The sequence below is a fragment of the Vulpes vulpes genome, chromosome 4 (assembly GCF_048418805.1).
Source record: "Vulpes vulpes isolate BD-2025 chromosome 4, VulVul3, whole genome shotgun sequence".
Taxonomy (NCBI): domain Eukaryota; kingdom Metazoa; phylum Chordata; class Mammalia; order Carnivora; family Canidae; genus Vulpes; species Vulpes vulpes.
The window spans coordinates 128,346,608-128,364,142 of NC_132783.1; the positions used below are offsets into that span (position 1 = coordinate 128,346,608).

At 39.7% G+C, this 17,535-nt stretch overlaps 1 protein-coding gene across 1 annotated transcript in view; it reads left to right on the plus strand.

The window, feature by feature from the left end:
- Positions 1-17,535, plus strand: part of C9 (complement C9) — a 56,896-nt gene that overhangs the window by 15,543 nt on the left and 23,818 nt on the right. The window contains exon 5 of the mRNA XM_026016713.2: positions 7,213-7,351. Coding sequence (XP_025872498.1) covers positions 7,213-7,351 — 139 coding nt within the window. The remainder of the gene's footprint in view (positions 1-7,212; positions 7,352-17,535) is intronic.

Sequence of the window (17,535 nt, forward strand, 5' to 3'; positions counted from 1 at the left end):
AGGAAAAGGCAGAGAAGAAGTTCTGATGCCAGATGGTGATGGTGTGGAGACTCTGGCTCTTATTACAAAGAGAGGTTTCGTTCATTTTCATTCATTCTATGTTCATTGCAGAACATAGGGGCTCTGGCCAGCTATGCTTAGATGAGAAGTCTTGGACAGTTTAGAACTCAGAGTTTTACAGAATAAAGATTACCCAGAGATCTATGCTCTAGGAATTAGGAAAATGACGTGGCCCTGAGGTGCTATTCCATTCTGCTCCATATAGTCAGAGAACATTCCAGGGATGCCTATGGCATAGTTTCCATTTGTTGTTCTGAGCTGTTTTCAGGAAAGGTACTTTGGGTAGATTGGTTGGCAAGTTGTACTCAACAGAGATGTAGTTTTTCCTACACCCAGTGGTATGACAGAGATGGCAGATGGCTCTGTTTCACTGCCTGTAGTGGAATATGTCTTATCAACCACCTAATCTAGGTGCCTGGATCATCACGGGCACTCAGATTAGGTGGTTGATAAGACCCGGTTCATCACAGGCACTCAATAAATACTGGGAGCTGATAAATAGGTAAATCAATCAATTAATTAATGAAAATAAGTGTTTCTAAAATACTGTCAGTTGGCATCAGGTGAAACTGGGTCACTAGAAATACATGCAGGTTTAGGACTCAAGTCCTGAGAATAGGGATAAGGAGAGGAAAGAAGATGGAGGTATCAGCAAGGCTGATAGAGGGATTAAGGTACTGGTTCTCACCCAGGAGTGATTTTCTCCCCAGAGGACATTTAGCAAAGTCTGCAACCTAATCTGGTGGTCACAGCTGTGGGGTGGGGATGGAGGACTCAAGAAGTGAGGGAGCTTTGCTGATATCCAGTAGGTAGAGGCCCTGGATGGTACCAAACATCCTGCAGTGTCCAGGGCGGCCAGACCCGCAGTGTCAGTGGCCCTCAGGCTGAGAAACCCTATACCAGGGTAGGGGACAGTTCTTAAGGTAAGGCCTCTGGACGAGGTTTGGCTCTAAACAGAGATGTCTTCTCTCTCTAAGCCAGATACAACTTGCACTTGTTGAATCTCAATGAGGGAAAAAGTTCCAGGATACCAAGAGTCAGGCACCACATGAAACATCACATTTCATACACCCTTTATTCACTTTATAAAATCTCCTAACAGCGTTCACGTATTGCCCACTCACTAAGTGTCTTTGGCCCTTGGCCGAAAGGTAGGAATCTTGAATCCAATGTACACTCTTTGTCTCCAAACATAGGAGGTTCTTTTAATAATTGTCAGTAAATGGTATGGGGGCTGTTGGAAACCTTATAACCAGATCACTGCGTACTGCGATGAGTTCTGACTCATCCTGCTGCTTTCCTCAAGGAGAGACTGTGAGTCTGTGGTGAAAGTCCAGTGTTACTTTATTTTGCTTTATTTGGGGTCCAAGAAACAGTTTTCTCCTTAATCTAAACAGATGGGCTTGAAGCAGAGCATTGTGTATGTTATTTATTTTCTCTCAATGCAAATTTACACCTTATCTTATAAAAGGCTACAGAAATTTTAGCCCACTTAGCTGGAAAACAATCATAATCTATTGGTTTTCTTTGTTCAGAGAAAAGAAAAATTTATTATATAGCATTTGCTAAGAAGTTTCATAGTGAGGCATCCCAGAAAGCTGGCTAAATACAGCAAGCTTTGCCACACTAAGGGCTGGTGACAGGGAATGTCACAGGGCTGAGTCTTCAGGACCGAGCAAGAGGATGGGGCCTCAGTTCTGGGGAAGGTTGGCTGCAGAAGTGAAAAATAAGGTAGTTCCTTATAGAATAAATCCACCAAGCTTTTTATTAAATACCTCGTTACCATGAACAATAACCTACAACTAATGTAGTCTTCATAAAGCCTATTATTCTCCAACAGCTTTCATTTGCATAGTACTTTGAACTTTATTTTCTACCTTTTTTTCTCTGTAGATTTTTCATAATAATCCTGTGAGGTTGTCAGGGGAGGTATTATATTCATTTTACAGGAAAAAAAAAAAAAAAAAACCTGAGTGAACCAGTTTAGTCTCTTTAGATTCTAATGGAACTTTTTTTAAATTACTTTTTTTAAAGATTTTATTTATTCATGAGAGACACACAGAGAGAGGCAGAGACATAGGCAGAGGAAGATACAGGATCCCTGTGGGGAGCCTGATGTGGGACTTGGGCCCAGGACCCCGGGATCATGACCTGAGCCAAAGGTAGATGCTCAACCACTGAGCCACCTGGGTGCCCCTCTAGTGGAACTCTTTCGTTTCTAGTGAAACTAAGCCCAAGTTTCTCTCACTTTCATAAAACTATATATTTTTTCACCACACCTTACCTTGGCTTCTCCCCACATGCTCATCATCACCCCACATCACTTCCTCTCATCACTACAAAGCCCGTAAATCAAAACTTCAAAGCAAAACTAACCTTAGAAAATGAAACTCCTTATTGATCGTCCAAATGTTTGAATTAAGAGTAGAAATTAGTTAATTAATATTTAAGAAGAGTTCTCAAAGTGACATGCTTTATTATATTGGTGATATTCTTCGATCTCATTAACATTGCATATTTAGTTACCATGTATCACAATTATTCTTCTAAGCCACTATAGGATATATTGACTAGAAATAATAGGAGTAAACACCCTAGTCATGGCAACAGGCTTATAAACTGCTTCTACACAATCCAATCTGGAAAATCTCAACAAGTCTTATCAGAGGTCATATACAATCAGATTCTTTTACCCAAAGTCACAAATGTCCAGTCATTAATTTAATTTATACCTCTTTTTTTCATTTGAAGAACTCCCACTTAAATTCTTAATCCCAGGAGAATTCCCTTGTATCACAAATATTTCCGCCTCTTGCCTTGTAAGCATTTGAGATTCTCCAGAAGTGTTTCGGGAAATCCCCAACCCATCTTTCATTCATTGAAAAAATATAAATCTGAACCAGCTGTAAATGATGTTCAGTACATAATGCATTACTTTTTTATGTGATCGAAGCATAGTGCCACTTCTGTGGAGGGAGCTTTCTTTTCTGTTCACCTGGTAGGTTAGAATTGCCATGGTTCTAGATGCTGGCATATAAACAGGCATCTCTAGGTGCTGCCAAATATACATGCTTTTTTTATTTCCCAGGCGATGACATTCCATCCATGAGAAGTTTTCATGTTTCTTGGCCGAAAAAAATTGGCTCATTCTAGACTAGACTGGCTGTCTCTGTAGTAGTGGAACAAAGTCAAAAGTTTTGAAACATTTCTTCCTTAGTTGTGCTTTAGAGTGTGGATCCGCTTCATTGTAACTTTCCAGATGGATCCAGCCAACTGGTCCATTTGTTGTTCTGTAAAGGAAAACCTTCAAAGGGGGGTATGCATACTGTGGGGTGCAAAAAGACTTTCTAAAGGGGAGGCAGATAAGTTTTAAGATAATAGTTTCTTTAACTACTAGCTGCTTAACCAATCTGTGGAACCAACAGTAAATCTTCGATTCCGTACATACATATTTTTCATAAACTTGAGAAGCTTAACAACTCAGTGGCATTCAAGTTGTGAAGCCTATTCTCCCCCTCTCATCTCCCTTTCACAATAGCCTTTCACCTTCTAAAAGAAGAGTACCCCCCCCCTCACCTATCTCAATTTTACTGTGTGGCAAAAGAACCAAGAAACATTTCCAAATATTGGTGCTCAGTTGGACTCCAAGATCTTGTGAGTCAACTGGTCTCCAATTCCTTTTGAAAGATAATGTAGTTGATTGTGAGATAATGGGCTATAAAAATATACTTTTTTAATTTTTTAAAAGATTCTATTTATTTGAGAGAGTCAGCAAAAGAGAGAACAAGCCAGGGGAGGACAGAGGGAGAAGGAGGAGTAGGCTCCCCACTGAGCAGGGAACCAGATGCAGGGCTCCCCTCCCAGGACTCAGGGATCATAACCTGAGCTGAAGGCAGACCGACTGAGCCACCCAGGCGCCCCTAAAAATAGTTTTTAATGAAAGACTAGTCTGTGATCTTTTCTTGGCATAAAACTCAGAAAATCAAAGAATCAAGTGACAATGCCATGACAAAATTCCTTCTATTCTTTTCCACTTATGTGAGTAAAGTTTCCAGCATTTGCAGCTATAAAAAATAGAAAACCAGAATACAATTGATACTGAAACATCTTTTTTTAGCAATAAGTAATATTCATTTCTGAAGGCAAGAACTAATCAATTAATTTAAAAAGACCACCCATACATTTCATCGAGACACCTTTCCAAAAAATTTTGTAATTATGTTTGTTAACTATTTCAAAATTTTAATACACTTATATATACTACTAATAATAATGATAACTCAATCCAGAAGAGCTTTTAATTACTTAGACCCTATTGTTAAACTATATTTAATTTTTTTAAATTTCAATTAATACCTTTTTACCTGTACTACCTGTACTACCTTTTACCTGTACTACCTTTTTAGTACACAAATGCATAAAAAAGTGATACCTTAAAACCTCCAAGCTAAAATAACATTACATTAAGTTAAAATTCTGTGGTGGAAGTGGAATAGAAACATGAATTCAAGAATGAAAAGAGAGACATATAGGAAACCTCTGTATCTTTTACTCTTTTTGCAGTGAAACCTAAAACTGCTCTAAAAAATAAAGTTGTCTTTTTAAAAACAAGAATCAAAAGGAATACCAGAAAATGTCTAGTTGCTAAAGAAATATAAACATTGCAGTGATTTGATACCCACCATCACTATGGCATTTATATTTCATTGGATTTATTTTAAAAAGAGGCAAAATAATTGTACTTTAAGATGTAAATATTTGTAGCACACTGAGAAATTATATCCTTTGCAACATCTTAAACTTAAGATGAAAAATCTTAGAGGTCAAATTAAAATTGTGCAGGCAGGCAGAATTTATTATAATTTTTTATAGAATAGACAAGCAGAAAAACTGAAAACTACTACCCGAAATCACGCCATACACATTTCCGCCTCCAGGCTTCCGGGCACACCATTCCTCCCGCCCTTCCGTCCCCATCCTTCAGAGCCCAAATCAAATCCTACTTCTTCTAAACTCTATTTATGACCCTTTGGGAACCTGCGCAGTACCTACCTGGGCTACTTATATGGCACATGTGTATTTGTCCTTGGACTGTTTTTTAAAATTGGTGGTTATGTGTCCAACTCCCTAATCTGAATATAAATTTCATGAGAGCAAAGACTGTGTATGAACTCTCTTAATATTACTATTTACTACGAACACTACACTCTTCTTGGATAAAATAGTCACCTAAGAGTTAATCATCATTAACAACAGAGGTTAATGTTGTTGTCCACTGACAGTGAAGAGGTACAGCGTCTCTGTTGATGCAGATTCGTGAAGGACAAGTTCACTGTAGAACAAAGAAAATCTAGGGCTTGTTTAAGAAACAAACACAGAAAATTTGTTTCCAGCGTTCTGTGTCTGTGTATCAAAACATTAGTCATATGGAAGGAAAAAAGGGAAAAAAGTATTACTCATTTGCTGTAGATGCAGGGATGGGTGGGGATGGGTAAAGAAGTGAAGCTGAAATTTCAACCTACTGTAAGGCATAAGATGTCTGGAAAAGTAAACCAGATAATAATGTCTCTTTTTTCTTTCTTATTCAACTTACTAAGTCTCATTTTTGGCCCTATGTTAGAACTTTAGGCCTATTGTATTTTTCACGAAGAGTTTTGATAGAGCAAAAAGTGAGAAGTGGTTAAATTTTAGCTCAGAGAAAGATACTCCTGAATTGGTTCTTTAACTTATCTTTCTTTAAAGTTGAGCTATAATGTCATTTTCTTTGTAGATTCAAAGTTAATTAAGAATGTGCCATTGAGGGGCACCGGGGTGGCTCAGTCAATTGTGTCCTGTCTTCAGCTCAAGTCATGATCTCAGGGTCCTGGAGATGGAGCCCCACATTGGGCTCCCTGCTCAGTGGGGAGCCTGCTCCTCCCTCTGCCCCTCCTCCTGCTCATGCGAGCTCTCTCTCTCTCTCTCTCTCTCAAATAAAAAAAGAAAATCTTAAAAAAAAAAAAAAAGAATGTGCCCTTTATGTGAAGATGTTGTTTTTAACTAATCCACTGGTTAAGATACTCAATTATTTTTCTTCCATTAGCAACGAGTTTTAGAGTAAACCGTCTCCACCCTTTGACAAATTACTCTTGAAACCAATATCCAGATTTATAATCTAGTTCATTGGAGTTTGGGAATGTGGTCTAGAGCCATGAAGTATTTCTGCTTTTTTGTCAAACTGAATTATAGAAGTGCAGATCAGACTTCTATTTTGGCTTCCCTGGTCTGGAGCCTTATATTCCAGAAACAGACTAGATGGCAATGCCCGTTCCTGCAATTAACAGAAGTGTACTTCACAAAGAATGAACTAGTTCTTGTTCAGACTTTGCTTTTGGGTCTACAAATCAAACGTAACTTTTTAAAAGCTAAATAAGATTTCTGTTTCTGAACTGAAGCTTGACAAATAAAAGGTTTTTGTTTTTTTGTTTTTTGTTTTTTTTTTGTTTTTTGTTTTGTTTTTTTGTTTTGTTTTGTTTTGTTTTGTTTTGTTTTGTTTTGCTGGAAGGAAAAAGTAGAACTTCTGAGAATGCCTTTTTGGGATGCTGAAATTTTTGTGTTTCCCCTTGGAAAGTATAATAGAAATAGTATAAGCCTGGAGGGAATGAGGTTCTTGACAAGCAATGAAACAGCTGGAGGAAAAGGCTTAAGTTTAAAGAGAATGGGGAGAGAAAGAGCCCCAATGTTGATTCATAGATTAAAAATTACATGCATATGTTATACTGCCCCCCTGAGATCCTCTGTGCTCAAATAACTTAAATAGGGGGTATTACAGAGTTGGCTCTTAGCTCACCAAGGGAGGTTAGCTAAGAGTTACAACAGCGGAGTTAAGACTCCAGGAGCCAGATGGTCCCTTGCTCCCTGGTTATTGCATTTCTTTCATTGTGCTCTCAAGAGTGCCCTAGTTGCCTGGAAGTTTATTGGGCCTTCCTAAGGTATGCTTGCTGCCAGAGACATAAAGCAGAAGTGAGCAGGCTCTTGCTTCTGTTCCTGATTATATCACACATAAATGGGTCGATGGGGACGCGAGCCAAAGCTCTCTCTTTCCCCAGCCCCAGAGGACTGCCTGGCATCAGTTCCTGGTGTCTCCCTTTCTGATGTTACTCTGTTCATTCTCAGCATCAACATCTTAGGGATGGAGCCACTAAGCACACCTTTTGACAATGAGTACTACAATGGACTCTGTGATCGAGTTCGGGATGGAAACACCTTGGTCTACTACCGCAGACCCTGGAACGTGGCTTCTCTGGCCTATGAAGTAAGTCTCCTCAGAACCAAACACATGGCTCAGCTTTTAGCTGAAAAGCCACTTCAATAAATTTAATGCTGAATAATGTGAAAAGTTCAGTAGAACGAGAACTTGATGGGAATATAAGATTGATTTAAAGAAAAAGAGGTGGGATCCCTGGGTGGCGCAGCGGTTTGGCGCCTGCCTTTGGCCCAGGGCGCGATCCTGGAGACCCGGGATCGAATCCCACGTCGGGCTCCCGGTGCATGGAGCCTGCTTCTCCCTCTGCCTGTGTCTCTGCCTCTCTCTATCTCTCTGTGACTATCATAAATAAATAAAAACTTAAAAAAAAATAAAATAAAGAAAAAGAGGTATAGCTTCTGTCTCTTTAGAAAATATACGGTGGCCTACAATCAATCCTCAGTTATGTGCACTTACTGATAAGAGTTTTTGCAAATACCTAGTTGCCATAAAAAGAATCATCTAAGATTCTGATCAAACTAAAAATTAAATCAATGCTGATTTAAGTACTGGGTACACCACTGCTCAAGCTATTTAAGCTCTTTTTTTTTTTTTTTTTTTTTTTTTGCTAGCCTACCAATCCAAACCCATCTTTACATTTGTTGTTTTCTTCAGGATTCCCCTTGGTTGACTCCTGTGAGTGGCTGTTTTCACTCACCTCAAACCCCTCTAGCTCTTGTTAAACTATTTCTTAAAAAGACTTTTTTACTTTATCCAATGCTACTGGAAACCTAACCAACCTAACCACCTTCCTGAAAGTCACCTAAATTCTCTAGAACCATCTACTAACTGGACCCCTCTATTTAAAGGATTAATATTCATCGCCTTTAGAGAGATTTTCTTTGGTCTTAACAAGATAAAATAAAGAATAATAATTAGCTTATTCTAAACCAGGAGCTACAATAATCTGTTTTTTTAATGGTCCCATTGGTGACCCATAAAGTTCACTCTATTCAGTTTTCACAAAGTTCTTTACCACTGTTGTCACTCACAACAGTTTCAAAAAAAAAAAACATATACTTTTAAATAAATATGGTTAATATTTCTTTTATTTTTAACAATGTTGTAAAACAATCCCTACCCATTGTATCCTGAAGCGATCAAGCTCACCCATGAATACTAAAGACTTTAAAGTCTGGGCTATTTGGCTGGTACTTCTTTCACATGTGTCTGTATCATACAGTTTTCCTGTCTCTGTCACTGTGACCAGCCTCTTAGCTTCTCCATAGAGGTAGGAATGGCTGTGAGTGACACAAGGTGGTCAGGAATGGGGACCTTGCCTGGACTGATCTTAAAGCTACATTTGGAGAGTAAATACACTGTTGTCTCTTATTTACAATCTGAAAACAGATGGGTTTCTGTACTCAGTGTTCCGGATCTTACAAAGGTGATGTGTTGCTTACCCCGTATATTACCTACACCCCCCAGGGGAGTCGGGAACAGCATTTCATAACCAAACACATGAATTAATATTTCTGTAGTGAAACCACTGAAGTTCAGACAAAGTGGGAGAAATGAAGACTATAGTGACTTTTTATCAGTTCAGATAGGAATAATGCTTCCAAATGAGTTTTGGCACCAAGCTTATAAAAAGCAGAGAGGGATTGTAGACCTGGATATCTGGCCAGTGTTAACTGAGGTGTACTGATGGAGTTGCCTGGGGGCCTGCTAAAGTCCCCAAATCACCTTCTTGGTGTTACCACTGCTGGTGCTCCCCCCACTCTAATGCGTTATGGTCTTGGGAAGTAGCCAAATTTGTTTCTACCATACATAAAAGAATATAAGCTTATTGAATGGAAATCCCTATTGTGATTTCTTAGAATTTCTTCCTGCACCTTCTAATACCCAATAGAACATTTTACCTCCTCTTTCATGTATTTTATTATAGTAACTAAAAGCAAAAAATGCATTTTATACTTCCTGATGGCCTGTTATACTAATACTCAACCCAATATATGTGTACATATGATGCTCAACACATTTTTATTGAATGAATTAATTTTTTAAATCCTATCTTACTTACTCATTGACAGTAATTTCCTGTCTTTTGTATTTTGAAAGAATTCTACTGAGCTATCAGTATATGAGGAATATTTCTTAATAATGACGTCTGACTCTAACAGATTCACACTCCCTCAATACCCCCTATCTCAAATGCGGCTCTGGTTCTCTGGCTCTCCAGAACACACTACATAGGTTAGAATCCCAGCTGTGCCCCTAAGCAGCAGTGAGATCTCAGGAAAATTATTTATCCTCATCATGCCTTAGTCCCTCATCTGTAAAATAGAAATGATGATGCCTATCTTGTAAAGATAAATGAGTCTAAAACATCCAAGAAGTTACCGGCACGTAGTAAACACTCAGTAAATATCTGCTATCCCTCTTTTTTTAAAGAATATAATTAGTAAAAGATTTAGCTACAATTAAACATGTAATTAGCAGTCACATTACAGGTCAAGGTTTACTGCCTACTTTATAGGTCAGAAGTAATAACTAAGAATCACTGAAGCCTGCAATCACAGGATAAAAACAGTGATGGTGACATGTACAAATCAGTTCCTTTCCCCTGTTTTTCTTTGGTCTTCTCCACTTTTGTTCTTGAAAGCAACAATTTGTAAATCAGGTTTCAGGTTTTTGTTATAATTTTCTTTAAACCTGGGTCACCATGAATATGTAAGATTTAAGAGATCAACAAAGAATTGTAAAATGCACCTGGATTCTGATCCTCCTTTCCACCCCAAATCCAGCCAAAATCCTGGGTGACTTTTATATTCTGTGGACTGCAAATCACTTCTTGTTGCTTCTTCACTTCCTGTGTCTGTTTTACTAGAGCCACTCACATCTGGAACCACATCTTTAGCCTGTGTTCACCAGAACTTTGCTGCCTCGAGAATCTGAACATTGGGAAACCCAACATTTAACCCTTTGCCTCACTGCAACGGACCCATCTTTCAGCTCTCACTCTCATTTATGACCACAACCCTACTCTTGGTCCCCATCAAAACCGGGTTCTTTGACATCATTTTCCTCCCAGTCTATTTTGCTCCTCCTGCTCTTCCCTCTAATCAATCCAGACCCATCTGACCACTCTTGATAATATTATCAATGTCACTGCCTTCTATTCCTTCTATAATCCAGAAAAACTCCAACTTTAGATGAACCCTATTATTTTTCCGCCTCTCTTGTAAACTTGTGCGGTTTAGAGAAAGTCATATTGATCTAAGAATGGGTGGCATTATAGCTTCCCCCAGGGCCTCCACACAGCTCAGCAGGTCCACACCTCCCTCCTGGCTGCAGGACTACCCATTCATCCTGCCAGGTTAGTTTAAAACTTCCAGCAACCCCCTCAAGCTCTTCATCCGAGTGTTCTGACCTTGAGCTCAATAGATGGCCTTAACTTCAACTTGACAGAGGATACTCAAGCCTAGATAAGAATTTTCTAGTTTTTTCTTCCAAGTTATACTTGTGTACAAACTTACCTGCCACTCAGTCCACCCTTAACATCCTTCTTTTCTGTTTCAGTTGAAAGTGTGTCTTTCCAGACTCTGGATTTCATGCCAAGTACCTTGCTAGCTATCCTCTTAAGCCTTCTGTCTGTTCTACTAGAACATTCTCCTCTTCCACCCTACCCTTAATATATAAATATTTTAAGACTCTCATTTACAAAACACAAACACAAGAAGGAAATGCCCATCTTCACATACTCTTATCTACATTTGCAGTCTCAATTTTTGCACTTCCCATGAATTCTCTAACTATATTAGTTTGCTAGGGCTGCCATAACAAAGTATCATAGAGTGGATAGTTCCAACAACAGAAGTTTGTTTTCTCACAATTTGAGAGGCTAGAAGTCTGAGATCAAGGTGTCTGCAGGGTTGGTTTCTTCTGAGGCCTCTCTCCTTGGCTTGTAGATGCCATTTTTCCTGTACCTCCACAGCCTTTTCCCTCTGGTCTGTCTGCATTCTAATCTCCTCTTTTTATAAAGGCACCAGTCATATTGAGTTCGAGCCCACTTTAATGACCTCATCTTAACTTAATTAGCTCTTTAATGATTATATCTCCAAATACAGTCACATTCTGTAGTAGCTGGGCTTCGGACTTACACACATGAACTGGCAGGTGGGAGGGGGAGTGGACACAGTACAGCTCACAGCACCAAATCTCTATTACTTTCTTACCCAGACTCCTTTTGCCAAAGTCCATCTTGAAGTTACTTTTTTTTTTTTTAGCTCCCTTTACTTAGGACAGCCCTTAAATATAAGTCTCACCAGAGTTCCTACTCTACCTTATTTCTCTGGTCTCTACATCTTCTCCTTGGGTTGATTTTTTCCCCTCCTGTAGCTTTTTCACCTCTAACCTGATGGTTTGCAAATACTGTATTTCTGGTCTCTCTCTGAACTGTATACCTATGTAGCTAGTCATCTGCAGTCGTCACACAGTTAACATACCCAAAGCTGATATCCACTCTTTGACCCAGTTCCCTGATTTTCACTCTTGAATTCTTCACTTAGATGGATACAATGAAATAACATCTTCCTAATCAACAAATTCAGAATCTGAGAATCATTCTAAAGACTTCCTCTACAGATGCATGTCCCTCAAAGTCTTCAATAGCCAATCAATGGCCTAGTTCCATTATTTCATAATGTCTGCTAAATCTGTCTCCTCTTCTCCATTCCCACTGCCATGGCCATGGCCTTAGGCCCCTGTTGTTTCTCAGCTAGGCTGCTATGAGAGTCTCCGCATCAGCTTAAGACCTCTAGTTTTGCTCAGTTTCAACTCATTCCACACACATCAGTATGAAGATAAATGATAAATCTGATCTTCTCACTTTGCTGCTTAAATATAGTGAGTGTTTCCCTGTAGCTAGCAGAATAATCAATCTCTGTGGTAGGGAGAAAAAGGTCACTCCTGACCTGGCTTTTGATTACCACTCCTCCTTCTTTCTCTTCTGAATTCTTTTCTTTTTTTTTTTAAGATTTTATTTATTTATTCATGAGACACACACAGAGAGAGAGAGAGAGAGAGAGGCAGAGAAACAGGGAGAGGGAGAAGCAGGCTCCATGCAGGGAGCCTGACGTGGGACTCGATCCCAGGTCTCCAGGATCAGGCCCTGGGCTGAAGGCGGCGCTAAACCGCTGAGCCACCCAGGCTGCCCTCTCTGAATTCTATGTTGATTAGATGCTTCACTTGATAACTAATGCAATAGCCTCTGTTTTCCTTTCTGCTCTAGCATTTATTTTCCTGCATCATATATACCCTAAGTCAAGTTTCTAGTCATTTTATTTACTATGGAATCCTGAGGAACTAACATTGTATTCTTTGCTTAAAAAATGATTACTGAATTAATAAATAAATGCATGCAGTATATTAACAATCTTTTCTTCATTTTTTTCAAGATTTATTTATTTATTTGAGAGAGAAAAGAGAGTAAGCTAGGGGAGGGGCAGAGAGAGAGAGAGAGAGAGAATCTCAAGCAAACTCTGGGCTGAGTGTGGAGTTGGGCATAGGGCTCCGTCCCACGACCTTGAGATCAAGACCCAAGCTGAAATCAGGAGTTGGCTACTTAACCAACTGTGCTACCCGGGCACCCCAACAATCTTTTCTTTAAAAGCTAGTACTTTTTATGAAGGCAAGAGCCCATAATCAAGTAAAAATTTAATTGGAATTGCCATTGAAGTTGACACAAAACAGAAAACAGAGGCTTTTTTGTTGTTGTTCAGAAAAAAGAGGCTTCATGTTCATGTTCAGAAAACATTCCAACTGTACTTTCTACTGGCAACCTGAATCAATTTAGAAACCCTGGCAGTGCATAGATCAGGTTTATTATACATATGCTGGTTTGTTTGTTGTAGGTTTCCAAGGAACAATAGTTTTGTAGAAACTGCTTTTTTGAAGAGAACTATGGTCTATGATGAACTAATATGAATTCAAATTTGGAGTCACAGGCAGAAATCAAATAATGAAGGTGCTCATATGCCACATTAAGTAATTTGGGCATGATCCTGAGCATGAGAAGGGAGCCACTGAGGACAGCAGCATGGTCAGAGTTTCATCTTAAATCTTTGTGTTTTGTAGATATGAATTCCAAAAGGACAAGACCAGAGAGGTAACAACAGAAGGAGGCTATTTCATGGTCCAAGAAGGAAATGATAAAAGACTAAACTGTGTCTGTAATAGAAACTAAAAAGAAGAAATTAAATCTAGCATATTTAAGAAGAGCTCATTAATGAATTGGTGACAGTATAGCATATGGTCAATTAGCCAGTTCCGAATTAAGACCCTCTGAGTTTAAATTCTGATAAGTTCCCCCACTTATCATCCATGAGACTTTAGGCAACTTATTTAGCTTTCTGAATTTCAGTTTCTTATCATAGAGTGGGGTGGTAATAATACCTACTTCTTAAGATTTTGAAAAGGTTAAATGTGTTAATAAATACAAAGTGCTTAGAGGAATGTCTAGCCATGACCACTCACCATGGATATAAAATATGGAGACAGAAAGTTAAAGGACACCCCTACTAGATGATAGCCCATCAAAAAAGACCTGGGAAGTCGCGAAGGGGAGAATCTGCCCAAAAAAAAGAGTTAAAGTCAGTGCCAAGAAGAAGGTAATGATTTGAATTTTGATAATTTCGAGTGTGAGGGTCTGTGTGACATATAGATGGAGTTATCCTGTGCAGAGTACATTATACAAATGTGAGGGGAGAGAGAACTATCTGAATTGGAGGCAGAAACTCAGGATCATCAGCATATAGATGATCATTAAAATCTTAAGAGTGCTTGAGAACACCCAGCAAGTTCAAAATGAGAGAGAAAGGAACATTAGAGAATGAAGTCCTAGAGCCACTAACATTTAAGATACAGGTACAGAAAATGATCTTGAAGATAATATAATGGAGAAGAACCATATTTGTTACCTATTGCTAAGTTGCAAATTACCCCAAAGTTTAGTAGCTAAAGGGTTGGGAATGTGGGGGTGGCTTCACTATGTACCTTGGCTGAGGATGGTTCATGGGATGCCCATCACTCTGCTCTTTTCCGGGTTTCTTTGCTCAATTAGTGAGATATGGTTTTAATAATCATAATAAGTCAAATATGGTTTTATTGTCTGTCTGTACAAAGCCTCAGTTGCATCTTTAACAGTTTCCCTCCTTACGTTCTATTTCCAGTTGCTCTCCTACCTCTCTCCCTTTCAATTTGAACTCTGAAATTATTGGTTGTATTCTTATTCTCTCTCTTCCACTCCTAGTTCCAGAAATAATATTTCTTCCTTTTCAAAAAGCATCAGTTGGTTAAACCTTTAAACGGGAGATCTTGAACTGACCCTATAAAATGCATGACTTTCTGGAACAAGCCAGCCCCTTTGTTCCCTCTCTGTCATTGCAACTGACCCCACCTTCACTGTTTCAGACTCTACTCACGACTGGCATCCTAGTAAGTCACACAGGACCACTCAGCAGCATGCTAGCTGATACTCCGCCCAATATGCTCTTACACCTGCAAGCAATCCTCCACACTGCTAAGTTGACTTTTGCCAGTGCCTTTTTCTTCCTAGCCATGTCAGGAATAAGTGCAGGTGCCTACAAATTACACCACCCCTCTCCTGTCGCTGATTAGCACACAGTAAGGTAAGAAGAGCTTAGCCTTCCAGGAGAGTTAGGGAGTAGTCTCCTGGTGTCATTTCGCTCAGCTCTGGCACTTCTCAGCATTGAAGACTGAGTAGAATTGCCTCCAGTGGCTCCTGTCCGAGTATGCAGGCCGGTTCTAACAGAACACCTGGAGGTCAGCAACAAGGGAGTCACGGTCCACAACTGGGACGAGTAGAGGCTTGTCCTGGCAGTGCTCCACAGGAAGTCCAGACAGGCCCAGGACTGGCAGGTGCCATGACAGGAAACCCCTGACCAAATTAGGAAGAAAAAACGCAAAGCCCTGCTTCCTGCTCCAGTAAACATTCAGCCCCCTTGTTAAGGACCATCAGTACAAGATAGAAACCCAACCCCCAGGGTGCACAGCTCTCTCTCAAGCTCATTGGCTCTCCCATCCTGAGACTGTATTTTTTGCTTTAATGAACTTTCCCATTTGTGACGCTCTCCACTGTGTTGAGTGTCTGTCCTCGAGTTCTTTCCCAAGATCAAGAACATTCAGGGACTCATTCCGGATGGGTTGGGTTGAGGCCCTAGAGCCCAGGGTCTCCCCAGTTCACCCGGCCACACTTCCACTAGCTTTAGATCTCAAGGCAACAGAAATCCTATTCATTTTTCAAGGCCAAGTTCAAGGCAACCTTTTCCATGAGCCCTTTATTTTACTAGTCAGAATTTGTCAAGCCCTCTTTGGCAGGATAGCATAAGAATTAACAGCTCAGCCCTGGAATCAGACTTTCTGGATTTCAATGCTAGCTGTGTGATTTGGGGCAAGTTTCAAAACCTGTGTTTTCTTATTGGTAAAATGGGGGATAATTGCAGAAATTATCTTAAAGGTAAGAAATTAAATGAATTAATAGAATTAAATTAAATGCTATGCAAAACACTTTTGACAGCCCCCTGCAAGAGTAAGCACTCAACAAATATGAGTTATTATTATTAGCTATATTGGACCTGCCTATTAAATTTAATAAATTTTTGTTAGCATCTACTCTGTGTCAGGCACTTTCCTAAGTGGTGAGGCTATAGTGGTGTGTGGAGAAGACAGACATGTTCCCTGACTTCTTGGATCTTGCCATCGAAAAGTCTATTAAATAAGCAATCATAAAAGAAAACATTTGTCATTTCATTTTATTTCTTTTTTAGATTTTTTTGAGAGAGAAAGAGAGCACACAGAGGGAAAGGGAAGAGGGAGAGGAGAGAGAGTCTTAAGTGGACCCCACTGAGTGCAGAGCCCAACACGGGGCTTGATCTCAAGACCTTGAGATCATGACCTAAGCCAAATCAAGAGTTGGATGCATAACCAACTGCACCACCCAGCCACTCTGCATTTTTTTTTTTTTAAGAAACGTGAGTCCTTATAGAAAATGGATTTGCTAGTCTGTGGGATTAGGAAAGACCTCACCATGCTGAAGAAGGGATGTTTAAACTAAGACTAGAAAGAGGAGTAAGAATTAACCAGGTCAAGCCATATAGTGCGTATATATGAGAGAATGTGTATGTGTTTGGTTTATGGGGGGAGGGGGCGTAGATGTCAGAGAACTTTCCAGAAAGTAAAAGCAATATAAAAGGGTCCTGTGGCAGGAAGGAGCATGGGCTGTGGAAAGTTTTTAAAAATGTGTCTAAAGGGCTGGAGCACAATCATCGAGAGATTAACTTGGAATTAGTTTAGACTTTATCCTAAAGGCAGTGGGAAGACCGATTTTAAGCAGGGAAGTGATGTGGTCAGGTTACGCAGTCCCTTTATACTGAGCACTTTTCCCAGCATGCCTTACTTGAACGAAAATTATACACATTTTAGTCATTCCCATCAATGATAACTTTAGCTTCCCTGTCTGAATCCATTCGGCTGATACAACAAAATATCAGAGGCAGGGTAGCTTAGAAAAAACAGAAATTTGTTTCTCACAATTCTGAAGATGAGGACATCAGAAGTTCTGGAAGTCCGACATCAGAGTGCTAGTCTAGTTGAGTTAGGGAGGGCCGGCCTTCTTTAGGACTATGGACTTCTGGCATCCTCAGAGGGTGGGAGGGACTAGGGAGCTCTGTGGGGTCACTTTTACGGCAGCACTAATTTCATTCATGAAGGCTCCTTCCAAAGGAGCCCCCTCCTGCCATCGCATTGGGCATTAGGATTTTAACATATGGATTTTGTGGAGGTACAGAAACATTCAGACATAGGCTTCCCTGTGCGGAACAGTCCCCACAGAATGCTGTGGAATCTAAATTGTGCTGCTGACTGAAGAAATGAACTTCTCCTTCTCAGACAGGAGTTACAAGCTCTTGCAGAGGATCACTGGAAAGAGAGTTTAAGCGCTGAGATTAACAAGCCTCCCACTGATACCTGACAAAATTGGCAAAGAATTTTTTAATTGAAAGTTTTAATTTTTAACTAGATTGTTTAGTTCAGTGTTTTTTTTTTCCATGCAAAAATGAATGTGGCAAAAAAATATCAAAAAGTCTGAAAATCACAAAAGATTATTCAAGGAAATATAAGCCTGCTCCCACTAGAGATTTCCGTTTCACAGTTCCCCCTCTCAAGGGCAAACA